Source organism: Elephas maximus, chromosome 8, assembly GCF_024166365.1.
Source record: "Elephas maximus indicus isolate mEleMax1 chromosome 8, mEleMax1 primary haplotype, whole genome shotgun sequence".
NCBI classification, from domain to species: Eukaryota; Metazoa; Chordata; class Mammalia; order Proboscidea; family Elephantidae; genus Elephas; species Elephas maximus.
The window spans coordinates 100,402,018-100,426,255 of NC_064826.1; the positions used below are offsets into that span (position 1 = coordinate 100,402,018).

General features: G+C 38.4%; 1 protein-coding gene across 2 annotated transcripts in view; it reads right to left on the bottom strand.

Moving 5' to 3' along the window:
• The window catches only part of AMPH (amphiphysin), a 289,401-nt gene that overhangs the window by 69,310 nt on the left and 195,853 nt on the right, over positions 1-24,238 (bottom strand). For both annotated transcript variants that reach the window (XM_049893917.1, XM_049893916.1), the window contains exons 6-7: positions 10,034-10,141; positions 8,014-8,099 (exon numbers count right to left, since the gene is read on the bottom strand). In XM_049893917.1, the coding sequence (XP_049749874.1) occupies positions 8,014-8,099; positions 10,034-10,141 (194 nt within the window). The remainder of the gene's footprint in view (positions 1-8,013; positions 8,100-10,033; positions 10,142-24,238) is intronic.

The window sequence follows — 24,238 nt, forward strand, 5'->3', positions numbered from 1 at the left end:
TCCTTCACCAAATTCAAACACTAACATGACATATCCCATGTGTCTGTCAGTTTGTCCTACTGTGGTGGCTTGTATGTTGTTGTGGTACTGGAAGTTATGCCACTAGTATTTCAAATACCAGCAGCATCACCCATGGTGAACACATTTAGCTGAGCTTCCAGACTAAGACAGACTAGGAAGAAGGACCTAGCAGTCTACTTCTGAAAAAATTAGCCAGTGAAAACCTTATGAATAGCAGCAAAACACTGTCTGTATGGTGCCAGAAGATGAGCTCCTCAGGTTGGAAGGCACTCAAAAGACGACTGGGTATGAGTTGCCTCCTCAAAGTAGACTCAACCTTAATGAAGTAGATAGAGTTAACTTTTGGGACCTTCATTTGCTGATGTGGAATGATTCAAAATGAGAAGAAACAGCTGCAAACATCCATTAATAATAGGAACATGAATGTATGAAATATGAATCTTGGAAAACTGGAAATTACCAAAAATGAAATGGAATACATAAACATCAATATCCTAGGATTTAGTGAGTTGAAATGGACTGGTATTAGCCACTTTGAATTACACAATCATATGGTCTACTACGTGGGGAATTACAAATTGAAGTGGAATGGCATCACATTCATCCTCGGAAAGAACATTTCAAGATCTATCCTGAAGTACAATGCTGTCAGTGACAGGATAACATTCATATGCCTGCGAGGAAGACTAGTTAATACAACGACTATTACTCAAATTTACACACCAACTACTAAGCCCAAAGATGAAAAAACTGAAGATTTTTACCAACTTCAGCAGTCTGAAATTGATCAAACATGCAATTAAGACGCATTGATAATTACTGGTGATTAGAATGCAAAAATTGGAAACAAAGAAGAAGGATTGGTAGTTGGAAAATATGTCCTTAGTGATAGAAATGACACCGAAGATCACGTGATAGAATTTTGCAAGACCAACAACTTCTTCATTGCAAATACGTTTTTTCACCAACATAAACGGCAACTATACATGTGGACCTCACCAGATGGAATACACAAGAATCAAATCAATTACTTCCATAGAAAGAGAAGATGGAACAGCTCAATGTCATCAGTTAGAACAAGGCTAGGGACCAATTGCAGAACAGACCATCAATTGCTCACATACAAGTTCAAGTTGAAGCTGAAGAAAATTAGAACAAGTCCATGAGAGCCAAAATATGACCTTGAGTATATCCACCTGAATTTACAGACTATCTCAAGAATAGATTTGACACATTGAACACTAATGACAGAAAACCAGACGAGTTGCAAAATGACATCAAGGACATCACACATGAAGAAAGCAAGAGGTCATTAAAAAGAGAGGAAAAAAAAAAAGGACCAAAATGGATGTCAAAAGAGACTCTGAAACTTGCTCTTGAACATAGAGTGGCTAAAGCCAAAGGAAAAAATGATGAAGTAAAAGATCTGAACAGAAAATTTCAAAGGGCAGCTTGAGAAGACGAAGTACTATAATGAAATGTGCAAAGACCTGGAGATATAAAACTAAAAGGGAAGAACATGCTTGGCATTTCTCAAGCTGAAAGAACTGAAGAAAAAATTCAAGCCTCGAGCTGCAATAGTGAAGGATTCTATTGGGAAAATATTAAACGATGCAGGAAGCATCAAAAGAAGATGGAAGGAATACACAGAGTCACTATACCATAAAGAATCGGTCTGGTCGATAATCAACCATTTCAGGAGGCAGCATATAATCAGAACTGATGGTACTGAAGGAAGAGGTCCAAGCTGCACTGAAGGCACTGGCAAAAAACAAGGCTCCAGAAACTGATGGAATACAATTGAGATGTTTCAACAAACTGATGCAGTGCTAGAAGTGCTCACATGTCTATGCCAAGAAATTTGGAAGACAGCTACCTGGCCAACCAACTGGAAGAGATCCATATTTGTGCCCATTCCAAAGAAAGGTGATGCAACAGAATATGGAAATTATCAAACAATATCATTAATATCACACAAAAGTAAATTTTGCTGAAGATCATTCAAAAGCACTTGCAGTAGTACATCGACAGGGAACTGCCAGAAATTCAGGCCAGTTTCAGAAGAGGACGTGGAACCAGGGATATCATTGCTGGTGTCAGATGGATCCTGGCTGAAAGCAGAGAATACCAGAAACATGTTTACCTGTGTTTTATTGACTATGCAACGGAATACGACTGTGTGGATCATAACAAATTATGGATAACATTGTGAAGAATGGGAATTCCACAACACTTAACTGTGCTCATGAGGAACCTGTACTTAGATCAAGAGGCAGTTGTTCAGAGAGAACAAGGGGATACTGCGTGGTTTAAAGTCAGGAAAGGTGTGCATCAGGGTTGTACCCTTTCACCATACTTATTCAATCTGTATGGGGAGCAAATAATCCGAGAAGCTGGACTATATGAAGAAGAATGGAGCATCAGAATTGGAGGGAGACTCATTAAGAACCTGTGATATGCGGATAACACAACCTTGGTTAGTGAAACTGAAGAGGACTTGAAGAACTTACTGATGAAAATCAAAGGCTACAGCCTTCAGTATGGATTATACCTCAATATAAAACAAAAATCTTCATAACTGGACCAATAAGCAATATCATGATAAACAGAGAGCATTTTGAAGTTGTCATGTATTCATTTTACCTGGTTTCACAATCAATGCCCATGGAAACAGCAGTCAAGAAGTCAAATGACACATTGCACTGGGCAAATCACAGATGTCTAAGGACTAAGGTGCACCTTACTCAAGCCATGGTGTTTTCGATCACCTCATATGCATGTCAAAGCTGGACAAGGAATAAGGAAGACCAAGGAAAAACTGATGGCTTTGAATTATGGTGTTGGTGAAGAATACTGAATATACCATGGTCTTCCAGAATAACAAACAAATCTGTCTTGGAAGAAGTACAGCCACAATGCTCCTTAGAAGTGAGGATGACAAGACTTCATCTCACGTACTTTGGACATGTTATCAGGAGGGATCGGTCCCTGCAGAACATCATGCTTGGTAAAGTAGATGGTCAATGAAAAAGAGAAAGATCCTCAACGAGACAGATTGACACTGTGGCTGCAACAATGGGCTCAAGTATAACAATGATTGTGAGGATGTTGTAGGACCAGGCAGTATTTTGTTCTGTTGTACATGGGGTTGCTATGAGTCAGAATCGACCTGAGAGAACCTAACAACCACAACAAAATGGCATATCTTGACATCTAAATGATTATCCAAGCAGAAATCAAGCCCCCAACTCGCTCATCTCCATGACTCCAGCAGCCTTACTTACACCCCACATTCTTCAATGAGTTACCCTGGCACACCCTTGATCTTGCCATCACTCACAATTGCTCCACCTCAGAAATGGGAACATGCAATTGTTCACCCAGTGAGCTAATTCCCTAGGCCACAAGATACCTCATTCAGTCATTTCCATCCTATCTGTTGGCTTTTTCTTTAAATCTCTCAGAGATCACTGTCTCTTTTCTTTCAGGCTATTGCCCCTTTTCTGCTTAACATCTTGTTTTATCAAGCTTCGGGCCCTGTGGCATACCCCTCAATATTCTCTGGCTAGCCTGACAACACCTCACTCCTCTCTTTCTCCCCTACTCGGTCCCTAGTATCCTCAATCCCAAACAATTCATCCTTTGCTACTGCCACTGCCAACTTCTCAAACTGAAAGCAGTTATTTTTAAAAGGCTTCCTTTGCCTCATCATCCCCTTATATCTGCTGCCCAACATTCCTCATGCTCATTATAGTTAAGATCCTTGAAACAACACATGACATTCACTATTTCTGATTCCTCATCTTTCATAGCTTTTGATGCCTGTGATCAAGCTTCCGACTCCACCATCTATTGAAACATCTCTGGAAGTTCACAATCTCTCAGCTTTCAAAAGGCAATGCATTTTTAGTCTTCATCTACCTGATCTCTCTAATGTAAATGCTATTCCCTTGTTTTTAAATTTTCTCCATTCTTGGCTTTTGAGATATTTCTCTCTTCCAGAACTCCTTCTACATCCCTTGATATTTCTTCTTAGTCTCTCCCATAGGTTCGTCTTACTCTGTACACTCTTTAAATGTTGGTGCTCCGAATGGTTCTGTCTTTGGTCTCATCTTGCCATTTGATCTAACTACCAGCCTCATTAGCTCTGCTGGCATCAGCTGCCATCCCTGTGGTAATGACTCCCAAACCTCTCTTTTGAGCTCCATACCTAGTTAGCTCTATACCTAATTAGATATACCCTTTTGGACTTCCTAACAATTCTCAAATTCAACATATTAGAACTCAGCATTTTCCAAAATTTCTTTTCCTCACATATTCTCTATCTCTTTGAGAGAAATATTCCCTAACCACCCCAATCTAAAGTATTTACCCCTATCCTGCATCATTCTCTATTATATTATCTTGTTTTATTTTCTGAATTGAAATCATTGGCTGATAGTTTATTATTTATTTCTTTTTTTGGTAATTGCCTTTCCTCCTTCTTTAATGTAAGCTTCATGAAAGCATAAACCTTCAGCACAGGATCCCTAGCACCTAAAAGAGTACTTGGCACACAAATAAGCATTTGATGAATGAATGACAAAAGAATCTGACTCCTACTTCTCTCCCACTTTATCTGTACAATCCCCATTCCAGACACTTTCACTCTGAACTCCAGCTACATTAAACTAATTAATCTTCTATGAACCCCAAATCTGCTTCAACCCTCATGCCTTTATTCATGCTCTATCTCGGCTAGCAATATTTTTTTCACTCATTTTTATAAATTTAGCTCAAGACTATTTTCTGAAGCCCTTCCTCCTTTTTGATTTGTGCCTATCATTTCCTATGAACTAAAAAAATCAATTGTTTTCGAGTCAATTCTGACTCATGGTAATCCCATGGTGTCAGAGTAGAACTGTGCTCCACAGGGTTTTCAATGGCTAATTTTTCAGAAGTACATAGCCAGGTATTTCATCTGAGGTGCCTTGAAGTGGACTTGAACCTTGAATCTTTTGGTTAGCAGCCAAGTGCATTAACCATTTGCACCATCCAGAGACTCTCTAAGAACTATAAACTCCTTTGGAATATACAAACATACCCTAGTATTTCCTCTTTTAAAATTGAAACCACATCCTCCTCAACATAGTACTTCATTTTTCTGCTCCCTTATACATCATTAATTTTGAAACAGTTGTCTACACATGTTGATTACAGTTTCTCACCTCTTATTTCCTCTACAATACACTCTAATCAGGCTTTCAGCTCCACCACTCACTGGAACAGCTCTTGTCAAATTATTGATGGATCCCATGTTGCCCAAACTCAGAGGATGCTTTTCAGTCTTCCTCTTACTGGAACTCTGAGTATTAATCAACAGATATGATCTCTGAATCTTCATTTCTATGAGACTACACTCCCTGGTTTTCCTGTTAACTTGTGGCTGCTCCTTCTCAGTCTCTTCTTCCATCTGTCCCTCCTGTGTTAACACCTAAATTGTGTCATTCCTCAAGGCATAGTTCTGGGATTTATTCCCTTCTTTCTTTACACTCTCTTCCTAACGGATCTCATCTATTCTCATTGCTTGAATAACACCTGCATGCTAATAACTTCCAGTTTCATATCTCTGTTCCAGACCTCTCTTCCAAAGCAGAGGCTCATACATGCCACATTCAATCAGCCATTTCCGTTGGGATTGTTAAAGAACATTATATGTCACCCACTCTAAAACTTAGTTCAAAGCCTTCTCCTTCTCTTACCAAGCATGTTCCTTCTCCCAGCCTGCTCAATCTCAGAAAATACCACCACCATGTACTACCTGCTTAGGCTGCAAACCTGGGGCCCTCCTTATCAACTCCCTCCTTTTACATCCAATCATCACCAAGTCCTGCCAATTCAACATACAAAATGTGTCAAATAACCCCTTCTCTTCATCTTCATTGTCACGATCTTAAATCGTCTTCATTTTTCACCAGGACTGCTTCAATAGCTTCTCTCCTAGCCTCTAATCTTCATTCATTTAATACATTATCCACACGACAATCAAATGTCCTTTTAATTATGTAAATTAGATCATGTCACTTATTTTCTCAAATACTCAGTGTATCCATTGAACTCAAAATAAAATCTAACTCCCTTATAAGGTCCTATGAGGTTCCACTGGATCTGGCGTGCTCTGCATTTCCAATCTCATACCACCATCTCCCTTGCTCATGATAAGTCAGCTACCTGGAACTTCTTTCAGCCAGCACGATAAATAAAACAGAATGTTTTCAGGGTCAACGCTTTTGCACATGCTGTTCCATCTGCCTGGAATGCTTCCTTATGCCACACCTACTGCTTATCTAACTGACTTCGATTCTTACCAGACTCAACTTTTAAAACGCCAGAGACCAAAGATAACACAAACGTATTTTTGTTTGTAACTCTTTTTTCTCCTATATGATCTGAGAGACAACTGAATAAAACAATAATTATAAAACTGTGTGAATGGACTTATAATATAGAAAGATGTGATTTGTATGATAATAATAGTATAAAGGAGCAGGGAGAGAATGGAACTATATTGAAGCAAAGTTTTTCAATGCTACTGAAATTAAATTAGTATTAATCTGAATTAGATTATTTTTAGGCTAAACTGTTAATATTAAGCCCCAGGACAACCACAAGAAAATTTCAAAATATATAGTAATAGACACAGTAAAATAACTAGAATAGTTTACTTGAAGGTATCTATTTAACACAAAGAAATGGAGCGATAGAGGAACAAAAAAGACATAAGACATGCAGAAGGCAATTAGCAAAATTGTAGTCATAAACCCTACCTTATCAGTAATTACATTAAAGGCAAATGGACTAAAAACTCCAATAAGAGGGCAGAGATTGGGAGAATAAAAATTCATGATTCAACTATATGCTGTCTGTAAAAGACACACATCAGACTCAAAGCACAAACTGGTTTAAAGTAAAAGGATGGAAAAGATACACCGTGCAAACAGGAACCAAAAGACAGCTGAAGTGGCTATACTAATATCAGATAAAATAGATTTTAAGAGAAAAATTCGTAAAACAATTAATCCATCAAAAAGTTTTAGTGATTATAAACATATATGCACCTAACCACAGAGCCCCAAAATACATGAAGCAAAAACTGACAAACTAGAAGGGAGAAATAGACAATTCAACAATAATAGTTGTTAAGTTCAATGCCTCCCTTTCTCTAATGTATAGAACAACTAGCCAGAAGAGCAACGAGAATCAATAAGACTTGAACAACACTGTAAAGTAATTAGATCTAACAGACACCTACAAACACTCCACCCAACAAAAACAGAATAGGTATTCTTCTTAAATCACGTGAAATATTTTTCAAGATAGGCCATATGTTGGGCCATAAAACAAACCTCAATGAATTTTAAAAGACTGAAATCATACCAAGTATGTTCTCAGACCATAATGGATTGAAACCAGAAAGGAATAATATAAACACATTTGGGGAATTCACATATATGTGACAACTAAGCAAAACATTTTAAAATAATGAGTCAAAGAAGAAATCACCAAGGAAATAAGGAAATACTCTGAGATGAATGAAAATATACACACATATGGGATGCAGCTAAAGCAGTGCTTACTGCGAAATTCATAGTTATAAATGCATATGCTAAAAAAGAAGAGCAATCTCAAAATCAACAGCCTAACTTCAAGACACTGAGGAGTAAAAGTCCAAACTAAACCTAAAGCAAGCAGAAGGAGGAAATAATAAAGATTATATTGAAAATGAATAAATTAAAATTAAATTAAAAATTGAGTTTCTCAATCACACTAGTCACATTTCAAATGCTCAAAAACCACATGTGGCTAGTGGCTATCATACTGGAAATCGTAGATATAGAACAGTTCTATTGGACAGCACTGAAGCATCACAGGCAAGAAAGACAAGGTAGGGGACATTCACTGTCCTTGAACTTCTAAAAGGGACATATATAATCCATACGGAAATGCCTTTACCTTGACCATAATGATGGTAACTCTTCTTGTAAGTCGACGTTAAACTCTTCAAACACTTTCTGTGCTTTCTGAAATTCCTCTTCTGCCTAGAAATGACACATAATATTTGTTTCTGCTAAAAAAAAATCAAATAAAGAAAAAAGCAAATTCTATACACAATAATGTTCTTTAACATAAAATAGGTAAAGTTTTATGCCTGCCTGGAAACATTTTGTTAAGGAGAAAATTTGTCTGGTTAAAATCCACACTATTTTTTCAATTAAAAGAAAAACAAAAGAGACCCACTAAAACAGGAAAACTTGATTGACTGCAATGGTTACTCTCATAGTTGGTGGTTGATTCATTCGTTGTACAAAAATGTGTTAACTGCCTGGATACTGGGGTAGGAATGCTCCCCTAAGGAAACTCAGTCTAGTGAGAAAGTCTAAATAATTACATTACTAGATGATACATTACATTACTGCTACAAAAAAGGGATTTTTTATCTGTATGCAGCATGTTATTTGGGAAGATGGTGCAGGGAACATAGACAGTTCCTTAGAGGAAGTGATATTTTTAGTGAATATTGAAGAATCAGCAAGTATTTAGCAAAAAAAGGAGGTAGCACAGGCATTAAATACTTAAGAATGCTTTGGATTGGAATTCTAGTATACTAGCTGTGTGACCTTGTCAGATTGCTTTACATTTCTGTACCTCAGATATCTCATCCATAAAATGCAGATATTAATGACTACCTCACAGGTTTTTGAGAAGATTAAGGAAAGGTAATCCAGATGAACGGAGCCCTGGTGGTGTAGTGGTTAAGGTCGGCAGTTTGCATCCACCAGCCACTCTTTGGAAACCCTATGGGGCAGTTCTACTCTGTCCTATAGGGTCACTATGAGTTGGAATCAACTCAACAGCAATGGGTTTTGCTTTGGGGTTTAATGCAGACGAAGTGTTAAACATGGTGTTTGGCATCTATGAGACCCTCTGTGAATGGTAGATGTTGTTGTATGTGTAGGTCATAGAGGCTAGAGCTTGGGAAATGTGTATGGGTGATGGACAGGAAGAGGAAGAAGACCTGAAAGCTAATAGGGGTGAACAGGCAAACTACAAACAAATTGTAAAGGTCTCACGTATGTGCTGACAAATTTAGATTTTTTTTTTTTACAGACAGTGGGAGCCACTAAATTATTTAAGCAGTGGAGAAATGTGTCTAGATATGTTATGGAGAATGACCATATAAGCTTCTATGTATAAGCATAGAAAAACCAAAAACCAAACCAGCTGCGGCCAAGTTGGTTCCTACTCATAGTATAAGCATATAGCAGATCAAAATACTAAAAGCAGAGGGAGTAGTTAGTAGGTAACTTCAGTTAGTTGGCACCTCTAGGTAACTGATATACATAGTAAAAGCTACTGAGGTGATTTTCTAAAACAAAATAAATATTATGCAAATCTAGCACATGTCTGGCACAGTGGTTAAGTCTTTGGCTGCTAACCAAAACGTCGGCAGTTCAAATCCACCAGCTGCTCATTGGAAACCCTATGGGGCAGTTCTACTCTGTCCTATGGGGTCACTATGAATTGGAATGAAATTGACTCCATGGCAACAGGTTTGGTTTTTTTTAGCACATGTCTATAACCTCAGAGAATCACAAGTTATGCCTGAGGTCTTCAAACTCAGTATCTCATCTGCATTTGTGTTTTGGCATTTAGCATTGACTACAGCCACACAAACTGCAGGCACACATTACTTTTTTGATCCTGCAACACTGTTGGGGGCCAAACTCTTTAATGACCAAAATGTATGAGTTGGTGTCACCCATACAAACTCTGTAATAACAAGAAAAAACTTATCATTAATTAAAAAAGCTTATGAAAAGTAGTCCAACAATCACCACGTATCAGCTTAAATTCTGTCCTGATTCCAATTTCCTTTAAAAAGAGGATATTTAATTTTAGAAAGCAAAGTTACAATGGGTCATAAAACATGGAGAAGATGTCAACAGTAGGGTAAACTTACATCAATCCTTACCTTAGAGATCCGACTCTCATCCTTCCTTTTGGAGCTCTGCAAAGCTTCTAGATGGTGGCGGGCACTGTCATAATCCACCAGCTTCCTGCTCCGCTTTGCAATGCGATTCTGCCAACAGAGAAATACATACACTAAAAAAGATACATGATCATAGAGGCTCTTTTTGATTGCCAACTTGCTTTCCTTTGGTGGAGCAGCTGTAGACTTTGAATGGAGATAGAAGGAGACTGGAATTTCAGTAAAGTGACTCCTAGAAGTCAGACTACAGCTTTCAACCCTTTATGTGGAAACCATGAGGTTAATCTCTTCCCTTCTGATAACAATTAGGCCAATCACAAGGAGTTGAAAGTCAAGTTTATGGAAAGAGACCAGAAAATTTCAAAAATCTTTTGGGATGAGGAAGTAAACCTATACTTTTTATTTGCCTTCACTGTAAATCTTTAAATGTTTCATTTTGAAGATAGTGAAATGCTATATTAGGATTTGGTTTATAATACTAATCACGCCAACTTACACTAACAATATTTCTATAAAACATACTAAAAAAAAAATTACTTCCTAAGAAATCCCTTTTGTAGCAGTATTTCCCAACCCGCTGTTCATTGGAGCTCTGGTGGCATAGTGTTTAAAAGCTATAGCTGCTAACCAAAAGGTCGGCAGTTCAAATCCACCAGCCACTCCTTGGAGGGCAGTTCTCCTCTGTCCCATAAGGTCACTATGAGTCAGAATTGACTTGATAACAACAGTTTTTTTTAAGCCACTTTTGAAATATACTGATGCCTAGGGATTTCTGCTCCCACTTCCACTTATAGAAATTGCAAAGAATTTCACTCCCACAATAACAACTGGAAGCAAATCTGGGTAGCCTATAAAATCATAATTTTTCTTGAGTGCAACTGAGACCTGAGGTTCTAGGGCAATAAAGCAATAGAATTCCAAAGGAGGACAAGTCCCCTCAAGAAGAGATGTGACGTACAAACCATTTTGTGTTTGGCAGAGCATAAGAAAAAGTTGTAGCCACCATATAAGTAGGTAAGAAGAGGTCAGCTAAGTTTTAACAAATTGTTAAAGGTCTAGCGTGGGCTCATGGGTCCATTTGGAATAGCCGGGTGTCCAAAACACATAGGGAGATTCGACTTATGGGAAAGCTCTTTCCTACGGGCTTGTAGCCTATACTAGGAGAAAGTTTGGATGCAGGGCAGGAAACCAGAGAGAGAAGTGCAGGTGTGAATGAGGTGATCTACGGCTGCTAGTGAAGGCAGGCACACAGCACTGCCTATTTGTCTGGACCCTTTTCTCTTAAAAGCAGAAAACTTCAAGCCACTTGAGCACGTGGCAGCAAACCCTCTGGTACAGATAAATATCCACTGCTTCTAGAGGAGAAGTAAAAGCAAACCTATTTGGCTCTAGGGTAGGGGCAGGAATCACTCTGGATCTTAGGACCCAGGCAAAGATCATTGCTGTAAGAAGAAGGGTAGGAGAAAAAAAACACTACTCCAGGAGGAGGGGCAGAAAACTTTCTTGTGACCAAGATCCCACTCCTATATTAAGCAGAGGCCAGCTACCACTTTGGAAAGGATAAGAAACTCAAGGCAGACATCACCTAAGACAAAGCTGAAAAAATATAACAGAGAATCCTCCTTTCCACACTACAAGCTGAACACCAATATAACAGAGAATCCTCCTTTCCACACTACAAGCTGTTTACTACTAGAAGAAGGACAAGAACATGGAGAGACATTTCCCCTACAACACAAGCATGCAAGAACAGCTGAAAGCTGAGGGGTGAGGGTGAACACTAAAATCTTCTTGCACTCCAGGTACCACTCTATTTGCAGTCAAAGAAGAAACAAGAATCAGACCTCAGTATAAGGGTCTGTAAACATCATAGATGTTAGAATATAAGTACAAGGCATCAGCAGCCCACCTTTAGAGGAACTTCAAGTCTGTAGTGCACTGAAATAACTATATAAAAAACAAAACACAAACTTAGCTCAAGTTCTGATTAGAATGACTCAGATTAATTAGTCTTGACAAAAAAGCCAGCCCTCTTCTGGGTGTAAGTATTTAACTCAGTCTTCACTTTTCTATATACGATGCCCAGCATTTGATCAAAAATTACAAAACACACAAAAAACAAAAGAACAACAACCGATGAAAAAAGATAAGACAGTCAACAGAATCAGACCCAGATGTTAGATATATCAAAGATTTTTAAAATAACTATGACTAATATGTTAAGAATCTAGTTTGAAAAAAGTAGATAATATACATAAACAGACGGGGAACTTTAGCAGAGATATGGAAACTTTACAAAGAGGCAAATGGAAATACCAGAAATTAAAGAAATGATATCAGAGATGAAAATCTTCTTTGGTGGGCACAACACTAAACTGGACACAACTGAGGGCAGAAATAGTGCACGTAAAGTTAGGTCAAGAGTAATTATTCCCATTAAATATAAAAAGAAAAAAGATTTAAAAACAAAAACACATCAAAAATAGAGTATATGAAATTTGTAAGGTTGCTGTTATTATTAGCTGCCATCGAGTTGATTCTGACCCATGGCGACCCCATGGGTGCAAAGTAGAACTGATCCATAGGATTTTCATGGCTGTGACCTTTCAGAGGCAGATCACCAGAACTGTCTTCCGAGGTGCCTCTGGGTGGGTTTGAACTGCCAACCTTTTGACTAATAGTCAAGGACTTAACATTTGAGCCACCCAGAGACTACAGACATGTGACACATTAAGCATAACTGAAGTCTCAAAAGGAGAAGAGAGGGAGAGTCAGAAGAAAAATGTAAAGAGATAACAGCTGAGCATTTTGTAAAATAATGAGACATTAAACTATAGATGCAAGAAACTCAGAAAATTTTACCAAGAATAAATATCAAAAACCACACATCTATCATCTACCCTGAGACCAGAAGAACTAGATAGTGCCCAGCTACCAGTACCAACCATTCATATCAGGGCCACTGATAGAATGTACCCTGATAGAATGGGATGAAAATGTGGAACAGAGCCTCAAGCTTCTAAAAAATAAAAATAAAAAAACCAGACCTACTGGACCGGTCAAAACTGGAGGACTCCTTCAGACTATAGCACTGAGATACTTCTTCAGACCTTGAAATGATACTAACCTTGTCACTAAATCACAAATTGGCTCACAATATAAAGGCTATCACCCATAAGTACTGTGCTCCTTTACAAAATAGTCTACATGAGACCAAGTAGTGAACAATTACTTTAAAACAAAGATGAGAATGTAAAGGGGTGGGGAACAAGATTAACAGAAATGGAACAACCGGGACAGAAATAATGAGAACTTTCACACATTGTGAAGAATGTAACCAATGTCACTGAACACTTTGTGTACAAATTGTTAAATAGGAACCTAAACTGCTGGATAAACCTTCACCAGAAACACAATAAAATATTATTTTTTAAAAAAGCACTTGAGAATAAAAATAAAATATTTTTTCTCCTTCTTAAAACATGCATGCACGTCTAGATACATCGTAGTCAAGCTGCTTAAAATCAAGAATAAAAATAAACATACAGAAGAACAAAATTAAGAATTACAGCAGACAATCTTCAGCAACTATGCAAGTTGGAACACAATGGAGTGACATCTTTGAAGTACTGAAACATAGAAAAATAAAAAACAAAATTGTCAATTCAGAATTCTATACACAGCAAAACTATCTTCCAAAAGTGAAGGAGAAATAAAGTTTCACCTGGTAAACAAAGCTGAAATAATTCATTGCCAAGCATAAGAATCATTATACTAGATGGAGTTACACAAAGAAATACGGCGCCAAAAATGGTAAAAATGAAGGTAAATATAAAAGATATTGCTTTCTTCTTTTAAACTGCTTTAAAAGATAATTGATCACCCAAAGTAAAAAAGAAAAAATGTACTGTGGGGTTTATGATGTCAGTGCCATTTAGACAGTTCCACCTCATAGCGACCCTATGTACAACAGAACAAAACACTGCCCAATCCTAAGCTATCCTTACAATCATTGTTATGCTTGAGCCCATTGCTGCAGCCACTGTGTCAATCCATCTCTTTGAGGGTCTTCCTCTTTTTTGCTGACCCTCTACCATGCATGGTGCCTTTCTCCAAGTATTGGTCCCTCCTGATAACATGGATGACTATATACTTAACGCAAACTCACAAAACTCTTATTTGTGGACTTGCCTTCTATCCTGGGGGTTGGGGGACAGGTACTCCTTTAATATCTTCCAAGTTGCAAATCTTGATTCTTTGAAGATGGATTTGATTTTTGTAAAGAGTGAAAATGCAATTAGTGCCAAGTTTGGAAACAAGGTGGAAGAGTGCACTGGATAATCTTTTTTCTTTTTGCTGTGGTTCAAAAACAAGAAGTGAAGTAAATACTGTAACCCATTTTCTCGTGTAACTGGCAAGTCAATTACAGAGTACAGCTTACCCCGGTAGGAGTGACTATTTTAAAGACCATCACTCATTCTGGTGAATAGATTTTTGTACTGGAAAAACAAATCAATCATATTTCCTTACCTATCTGATACTTGGGAAACTCAGAAAAAGAATCAAATCTTCTAAGTAAGGTAGAGTTAATACACTTGAACTTTTTTTATACAAGATGATATAATTTGTATTTAACCAACTGACAGTAAATTTAATTAAATAAACTAAATAGTAAACTTAAATAAAATTTATTGTGATTTACCAATGTGCACTGACCTTCTATAGTAAAAAAAAATTTATCCTATTTTCTTTTACAAAATTCAGTAATAAGGCGGGGCCAAGATGGCTGACTAGGTAGAAGCTACCTTGGATCCCTCTTGCAACAAAGACTCGGAAAAACAAGTCAATCAATCACATACATGGCAATCTACAAACCTTGACCATCAAACACAGATCTAAAGGGTTGACCTAAGTGACAGAGACTGAGAAGGAGCAACCACGGGGAAGCAACGACTGTTCTCGGAGCCTGGAGCCAGTGTCCCAGGCAGAAAACCTTAGCGCCGAGCTTTGCACTGGGCGCAGGGGAGCTGAGCACGGAATCCTGAGATGGCGTAAACATGGGACGCAGCCCTAGCCCCCAGAAGTGACCTCGGGGGAAACCCAGTCAGTGCACGCAGGCAGCGCAGCAACGCAGCTGACGGGAGGAGAAGTCACTGGGAGGCAGCGACTGGTTTTGGAGCGTGGACTGCGGCATCCCAACAGGGGAACCTTAGCGCTGGGCTTTGGACTGGGAGTGGAGGAACTGACCACAGCTTCGGAGACAGCACGAGCACAGGACGCAGGCCTGACCCTCAGGGGCAATCTCGACCCAGCCAACGCACACAGGCTACACACCCCTCGGGAATCTCAGATAAAACAGTCATCACCAAGCAAGATAAGTAACTTTGTCTATATTCCGGGGTGCTACTCTCACCTATCTATCTGATCCCTCCCTTCCCCTTCCCAGGCGGCTTCATTAACATTGGAATTTCCTGAGCCAGAGAGTGAAGTGCTCTGAGGTTTTTTTTTTTTTTTTTATCTTTTCCTAACCTATTCTCCTGGCCTGAGAGAAGCAGCTACAAAAAACCCAGGGACCAAAAACCCTTCCCTAACTTCCCGAAATTGGACTAAAAATACAGAACCAGCTCCAGCCAAGCATATGAGATCCACAGTCTTGGGCTTTCATCCCTACAGGGAACAAGGTGGCTATTATAATGCAAAGGCAATTCTGATAGTGATCTGACTGTAATTGTTTTAGCGGATTACTGGAAAGACAAGTTTCCCAGGTCTGATATCTCTGCGTATTAAACAGAGACCTCACTGACCCAAAACAGGGAACTGAGGGCTGAAGCTTCCTCCAGACCACCTAACCTCCTGCCATAGGGGTCTGAGGATGGTGAAACCTAACAATCTGTAGAGGTCCATGCATTCGGTGCCTCAGGTACAGCTGCAGAGCCCACCCACCAAAGTGTTTTAGGAATAGAGACACACCTACCTCACTGGCACTTGGGGGAAGCCTGTCAGCATCCTGCCCCACCCCCCGAATTGTGTGACCCCCTGCTGCTACTAGAATCTGGTGCACACAACTATCACCACTACTCCTCTAGGTGGATAGGTGACAGTCTGCACCACACACTTGGTGACCCAAAATCAGATTCTACTCAAGAATAGTGAATGGACTCTTAGGCTTATATATCTGGAAACAGCCAAAACCAGCTGGTAATAGTACAGAAGTGATTCAAGGGCTACAACAATCAAGACAGCACAATCTAGTAGCCCATCTACATATATGGAAAGAAAAGAAATCAAGGTAGACTCAGTGAGCAAACATAAAATAAATCATTACAATATATTATAGATGGCTCAGAGACAGCAGTCAATATCAAATCACATAAAAAAGCAGACCATGATTGCTTCTACAACTCCCCAAACTAAAGAATCAAAATCTTTGCCAAATGAAGATACAATCCTGGAATTGTCAGATACAGAATATAAAAAATTAATTTACAGAATGTTTCAAGACATCGGGGATGACCTCAGAAATGAAATAAGGCAATCTAGAGAAAAAGCCAAGGAACACACTGATAAAGCAGTTGAAGAAATCAAAAAGATTATTCAAGAACACAGTGGAAAAATTAATAAGCTGCAAGAATCCATAGAGAGACAGCATTCAGAAAACCAAAAGATTAACAGTAAAATTACAGAATTAGACAACTCAATAGGAAGTCAGAGGAGCAGAATCGAACAATTGGAATGCAGAGTGGGGGAGATGGAGGATAAGGCATTTGACACCAATATAGTTGAAAAAAAAATCAGATAAACGAATTAAAAAAAAAAAATGAAGAAAGCCTAAGAATCATGTGGGACTCTATCAAGAAAAATAACTTGCGTGTGATTGGAGTTCCAGAACAGGGAGGGATAACAGAAAATACAGAGAGAATAGTTGAAGATCTATGGGCAGAAAACTTCCCTGGCATCATGAAAGACTAAAGGATATCTATCCAAGATACTCATTGAACCCCATATAAGATTGATCCAAAAAGAAAATCACCAAGACATATTATCATCAAACTTGCCAAAACCAAAGATTAAGAGAAAAGTTTAAAAGCAGCCAGGGATAAATGAAAGGTCTCCTACAAAGGAGAATCAATAAGAAGAAATTCAGACTACTCTTTTTTTTTTTTGCTCAGCAGAAACCATGCAGTCAAGAAGGCAATGGGATGATATACATAGAGGACTGAAGGAGAAAAACCGCCAGCCAAGGATCATATATCCAGCAAAACTCTCTCTCAAATATGAAGGTGAAATTAAAACATTTACAGATAAACACAAGCTTAGCGAATTTGCAAAAACCAAACCAAAGCTACAAGAAATACTAAAGGAAATTGTTTGGTCAGAAAATCAATAATATCAGATACCAACACAACACAAGGTCACAGAACAGAACATCCTGATATCAACTCAAATAGGGAAATCGCAAAAACAAATTAAGATGAATTTTAAAAAGAAAAAAATGCTCAAAACAGGGAATCATTGAAGTCATTATGTAAAAGATCGCAATAATCAAAAAGAGGGACTAATTACAGGAGGCACAGAACTGCCATATGGAGAGGAAAACAAGACTACATAGGACAATACAAGTCAGGTTTTTACTTAGAAAAATAGGGGCAAATATTAAGGTAACCACAAAGAGGTCTAACAATTCCATAACTCAAAATAAAAACAAGAAAAACATAATGACTCAGCAAACATAAATTCAACTACTATGAAAATGAGGAACACACAATTTACAAAGAAAAAGTCTCAGCACAAAAAAGTAAGTGGAAAAATGAAATTGTCAACAACACACACAAAAAGGCATCAAAATGACAGCACTAAACACATAAAAAAAATTTTTTTAACACATACTTATCTATAATTACGCTGAATGTAAATGGACTAAATGCACCAATAAAGAGACACAGAGTCTCAGACTGGATAAAGAAACACGATCCGTCTATATGCTGCCTACAAGAGACACACCTTAGACTTAGAGACACAAACAAACTAAAACTAAAAGGATGGGAAAAAATATATCAAGCAAACAACAATCAAAAAAGAGCAGGAGTGGCAATATTAATTTCTGACAAAATACACTTTAAAGTTAAATCCACCACAAAGGATAAAGAAGGACACTACATAATGATTAAAGGGACAATTGACCAGGAAGATATAACCACATTAAATATTTATGCACCCAATGACAGGGCTGCAAGATACATAAAACAAACTTTAACAGAACTGAAAAGTGAGATAGACACCTCCACAATTATAGTAGAAGACTTCAACACACCACTTTCGGAGAAGGACAGGACTTCCAGTAAGAAGCTCAAAAGAGACACGGAAGACCTAATTCCTACAATCAACCAACTTGACCTCATAAACTTATACAGAACACTCCACCCAACAGCTGCAAAGTATACTTTTTTTCTAGCTCACGTGGAACATTCTCCAGAATAGACCACATATTAGGTCATAAAACAAACCTTTGCAGAATCCAAAACATTGAAATATTACAAAGCATCTTCTCAGACCACAAGGCCATAAGAGTGGAAATCAATAACAGAAAAATCAGGGAAAAAAAAATCAAATACTTCGAAATTGAACAATACCCTGCTGAAAAAAGACTGGGTTATCGAAGACATTAAGGAGGGAATAAAGAAATTCATAGAATGCAACGAGAATGAAAATACTTCCTATCAAAACCTCTGGGACACAGCAAAAGCAGTGCTCAGAGGTCAATTTATAGCGATAAATGCACACATACATAAAGCAGAAAGAGCCAATATCAGAGAACTGTCCCTACAACTTGAACAAATAGAAAGCGAGCAACAAAAGAATCCATCAGGCACCAGAAGAAAACAAACAATAAAAATTAGAGCTGAACTAAATGAATTAGAGAACAGAAAAACAATTGAAAGAATTAACAAAGCCAAAAGCTGGTTCTTTGAAAAAATTAACAAAATTGATAAACCATTGGCCAGACTGACTAAAGAAATACAGGAAACAAATAACCCGAATAAGAAACGAGATGGGCCATATCACAACAGACCCAACTGAAATTAAAAGAATCATATCAGATTATTACAAAAATTTGTACTCTAACAAATTTGCAAACCTAGAAGAAATGGATGAATTCCTGAAAAAACACTACCTACCTAAACTAACACAATCAGAAGTAGAACAACTAAATAGACTCATAACAAAAAAAGAGATTGACAAGGTAATCAAAAAACTCCCAACAAAAAAAAGCCCTGGCCCGGACGGCTTCACTGCAGAGTTCTACCAAACTTTCAGAGAAGAGTTAACACCACTACTACTAAAGGTATTTCAAAGCATAGAAAATGATGGAATACTACCTAACTCATTCTATGAAGCCACCATATCCCTGATACCAAAACCAGGTAAAGACACTACAAAAAAAGAAAATTACAGACCTATATCCCTCATGAACATAGATGCAAAAATCCTCAACAAAATTCTAGCCAATAGAATTCAACAACATATCAAAAAAATAATCCACCACGACCAAGTGGGATTTATACCAGATATGCAAGGTTGGTTTAATATTAGAAAAACCATTAATGTAATCCACCACATAAATAAAAACAAAAGACAAAAACCACATGATCTTATCAATTGTTGCAGAAAAAGCATCTGACAAAGTCCAACACCCATTCATGATAAAAACTCTCAGTAAAATAGGAATTGAAGGAAAATTCCTCAACATAATAAATGGCATCTATACAAATAAAGCAAACAGCCAACATCACTCTAAATGGAGAGAGTCTGAAAGCATTTCCCTTGAGAACGGGAACCAGACAAGGATGCCCTTTATCACTGTTCTTATTCAACATTGTGCTAGAGGTCCTAGCCAGAGCAATTAGGCTAGACAAAGAAATAAAGGGCATCTGGATTGGCAAGGAAGAAGGAAAATTATCTCTATTCGCAGATGACATGATCTTATACACACAAAACCCTAAGGAATCCTCCAGAAAACTACTGAAACTAATAGAAGAGTTTGGCAGAGTATTGGGATACAAGATAAACATAAAAAATCAGTTGGATTCCTCTACATCAACAAAAAGAACATCGAAGAGGAAATCACCAAATCCATACCATTCACAGTAGCCCCCAAGAAGATAAAATACTTAGAAATAAATCTTACCAAAGATGTAAAAGGCCTATACAAAGAAAACTGCAAAGTACTAGTGCAAGAAACTAAAAGGGACCTACATAAGTGGAAAAATATACCTTGCTAATGGATAGGAAGACTTAACATAGTAAAAATGTCTATTCCATCAAAAGCCATCTATATATACAATGCACTTTTGATCCAAATTCCAATGACATTTTTTAATGTGATGGAGAAACAAATCAACAACTTCATATGGAAAGGAAAGAAGCCCCCGATAAGTAAAGCATTACTGAAAAGAAGAAAGTGGGAGGTCTCACTCTACCTGATTTTAGAAACTATTATACAGCCACAGTAGTCAAAACAGCCTGGTACTGGTACAACAACAGGCACATTGACCAATGGAACAGAATTGAGAACCCAGAGATAAATCCATCCACATATGAGCAGCTGATATTTGACAAAGGCCCAGCGTCAGGTAATTGGAGAAAAGATAGTCTTTTTAACAAATGGTGCTGGCATAACTGGATATCCATTTGCAAAAAAATGAAACAGGACCCATACCTCACACCATGCACAAAAACTAACTCCAAGTGGATCAAAGACCTAAACATAAAGACTAAAACGATAAAGATCATGGAAGAAAAAAATAGGGACAATGTTAGGAGCCCTAACACAAGGCATAAACAGAATACAAAACATTACCAAAAATGACGAAGAGAAACCAGATAACTGGGAGCTCCTGAAAATCAAACACCTATGCTCATCTAAAGACTTCACCAAAAGAATAAAAAGACCACCTACAGATTGGGAAAGAATTTTCAGCTATGACATCTCCGACCAGTGCCTGATCTCTAAAATCTATATGATTCTGTTAAAACTCAACCACAAAAAAACAAACAACACAATCAAAAAGTGGGGCAAAGGATATGAACACGCAGTTCACTAAAGAAGATATTCAGGCAGCTAACAGATACATGAGAAAATGCTCTCGATCATTAGCCATTAGAGAAATGCAAATTAAAACTATGATGAGATTCCATCTCACTCCAACAAGGCTGGCATTAATCCAAAAAACACAAAATAATAAATGTTGGAGAGGCTGCGGAGAGACTGGAACTCTTATACACTGCTGGTGGGAATGTAAAATGATATAACCACTTTGGAAATCTATCTGGCATTTTCTTAAAAAGTTAGAAATAGAACTACCATACAACCCAGAAATCCCACTCCTTGGAATATACCCTAGAGAAATAAGAGCCTTTACACAAACAGATATATGCACACCCATGTTCATTGCAGCACTGTTTACAATAGCAAAAAGCTGGAAGCAACCAAGGTGTCCACCAATAGATGAATGGTTAAATAAATTGTGGTATATTCGCACAATGGAATACTATGCATCGATAAAGAACAGTGACGAATCTGTGAAACATTTCATAACATGGAGGAACCTGGAAGGCATTATGCCGAGTGAAATCAGTCAGATGCAAAAGGACAAATATTGTATAATACCACTATTATGAGATCTTGAGAAATAGTATAAACTGAGAAGAACACATTCTTTTGTGGTTACGAGGAGGGGAGGAAGGGAGGGTGGTAGAGGGTTATTTATTGATTAGTTAGTAGATAAGAACTACTTTAGGTGAAGGGAAGGACAATACTCAATACAGGGAAGGTCAGCTCAACTGGACTGGACTGGACCAAAAGCAAAGAAGTTTCCGGGATAAACTGAATGCTTCAAAGGTCAGCGGAGCAAGGGCAGGGGTTTGGGGACTATGGCTTAAGGGGACTTCTAAGTCAATTGGCAAAATAATTCTATTATGAGAACATTCTGCATCCCACTTTGAAGTGTGGCATCTGGGGTCTTAAATGCTAACAAGCAGGCACCTAAGATGCATCAATTGGTCTCAACCCACCTGGATCAAAGGAGAATGAAGAACACCAAGGTCACATGATAACTATGAACCAGAGACTTAAGTCATCCTGAGACCAGAAAAACTAGATGGTGCCCGGCCACAACCGATGACTGCCCTGACAGGGAGCACAACAGAGAACCCCTGAGGGAGCAGGAGAACAGTGGGATGCAGACCCCAAATTCTCATAAAAAGACCAGACTTAATGGTCTGACTGAGACTAGAAGAATCGCAGCGGTCGTGGTCCCCAAACCTTCTGTTGGCCCACGACAGGAACCATTCCCGAAGACAACTCATCAGACATGGAAGGGACTGGACAATGGGTTGGAGAGAGATGCTGATGAAGAGTGAGCTACTTGTATGAGGTGGACACTTGATACTGTGTTGGCATCTGCTGCCTGGAGGGGAGATGGGAGGGTAGAGAGGGTTAGAAACTGGCAAAACGGTCACGAAAGGAGAGACTGGAAGGAGGGAGTGGGCTGACTCATTAGAGGAAGAGTAAGTGGGAGCATGGAGTAAGGTATATATAAGCTTATATGTGACGTACTGACTTGATTTGTAAACTTTCACTTAAAGCACAATAAAAATTATTTTTAAGAAAATTCAGTAATAAACCCACTTTAGAATTCATTTTGGCACATTGTAGTAAAGACATGCTTTGCTGCTCATGCATAGAGCCAAGATAGAATCTAAACTACATTTTACAATAACTTCTCACAGCTGTAAGCCTGCCTAGGCTGGTGACAAGCTGGCTCTTATTATAACATTGACTTTAGATGTCAGTGTTGCATAATAAGAACCACAACACAGGGTGCCCTGCCAATCACAGCTGGATAAGTTAAACACCATGAATTGTACTTCATAGCCCTCACTGACGGGCTGGGGTAAATATTTGGAAATTTTCCTAAGGTTTCAACTATACACAGCCTGTGATGTTAATGGGAGTCAAGGAAGTCAATCATGTTCCATGCTTTGAAAAATCTCCACTCAGTATTTTTAATCATAATCCTCCTTTCCACCAATAAATCACTCAACACTAATCTTATGAAGAGACGGAGTCTCTACTGACTTCTAACATCTACCCACTGAGTAAGGGCATACAGAATAACTTAAGTCCATTTACACAGAAGAAAAGTCCTTCAAATATTAAAGACTCTGGTGGCTTAGTGGTTAGGTGCTACAGCTGCTAAGCAAAAGGTTAGTTCGAATCCACCAGGCGCTCCTTGGAAACCCAATGGGGCTGCTCTACTCTGTCCTACAGGGTAGCTATGAGTGAGAATTGACTGGTCAGCAATGGGTTTTATCGTTCCTACTTTCCAATGCCAAACTGTCTCCTCTATAACTTAAACACCACTAGTTTCTTCAATTGTCTGTCTTATGACACTGTGTCACAATATTCTGACTACCTTAGTTGATAGCTCTGAGTCTATTTTTGGTTTCCTTAATGTGGCTTGAGAGAGACAAAAAGATTTACTCCCTCCATAACACAGGAAAAACCTTGACATGTATTTATCTTCTGAGCATCCAGAAAAAGAGCTAGATGATATTATTCCTAAATATCTAAGGTAAAGATGGTTCAGTAACTGGAAATTATCTTTGTGCATGATCTCAACCATGGACCCTGTTATGGACTGAATTATGTCACTCCCCCAAAAAATTTATGCTGAATTCCTAACCTCTGATACCTATAAACATGACCTTGTTTGGAAATAGGGGTTTTGACGACATTATGTGTCAACATGAGGTCATAGCAGAGTAGGGTGGGTCCTGCTCCTATATCACTAGTGTCCTTATAAAAGAGGAGAGAGACACAGAGGGAAGACTGCCTGGTGAAGATGCATCTACAAGCCAAGAAAATGCCTGGGGCTACCAGAAGCTGAGACAAATAAATTCTTCCCCTAGAGACTTCTAGAAAACATGCCCTTGCCAGCACCCTGAATTCAGATTACTTGCCTCCAGAACTGTGAGACAATACATTTCCTATCTTATAAGTCACCCAAAAACCAAACTAAACCTATTGCATTGAGTTGATTCTGACTCAGAGTGACCCTATAGGACAGAGTAGAACTTCCCCATAGGGTTTCCAAGGAGTGGCTGGTGGATCTGAACTGCTGACCT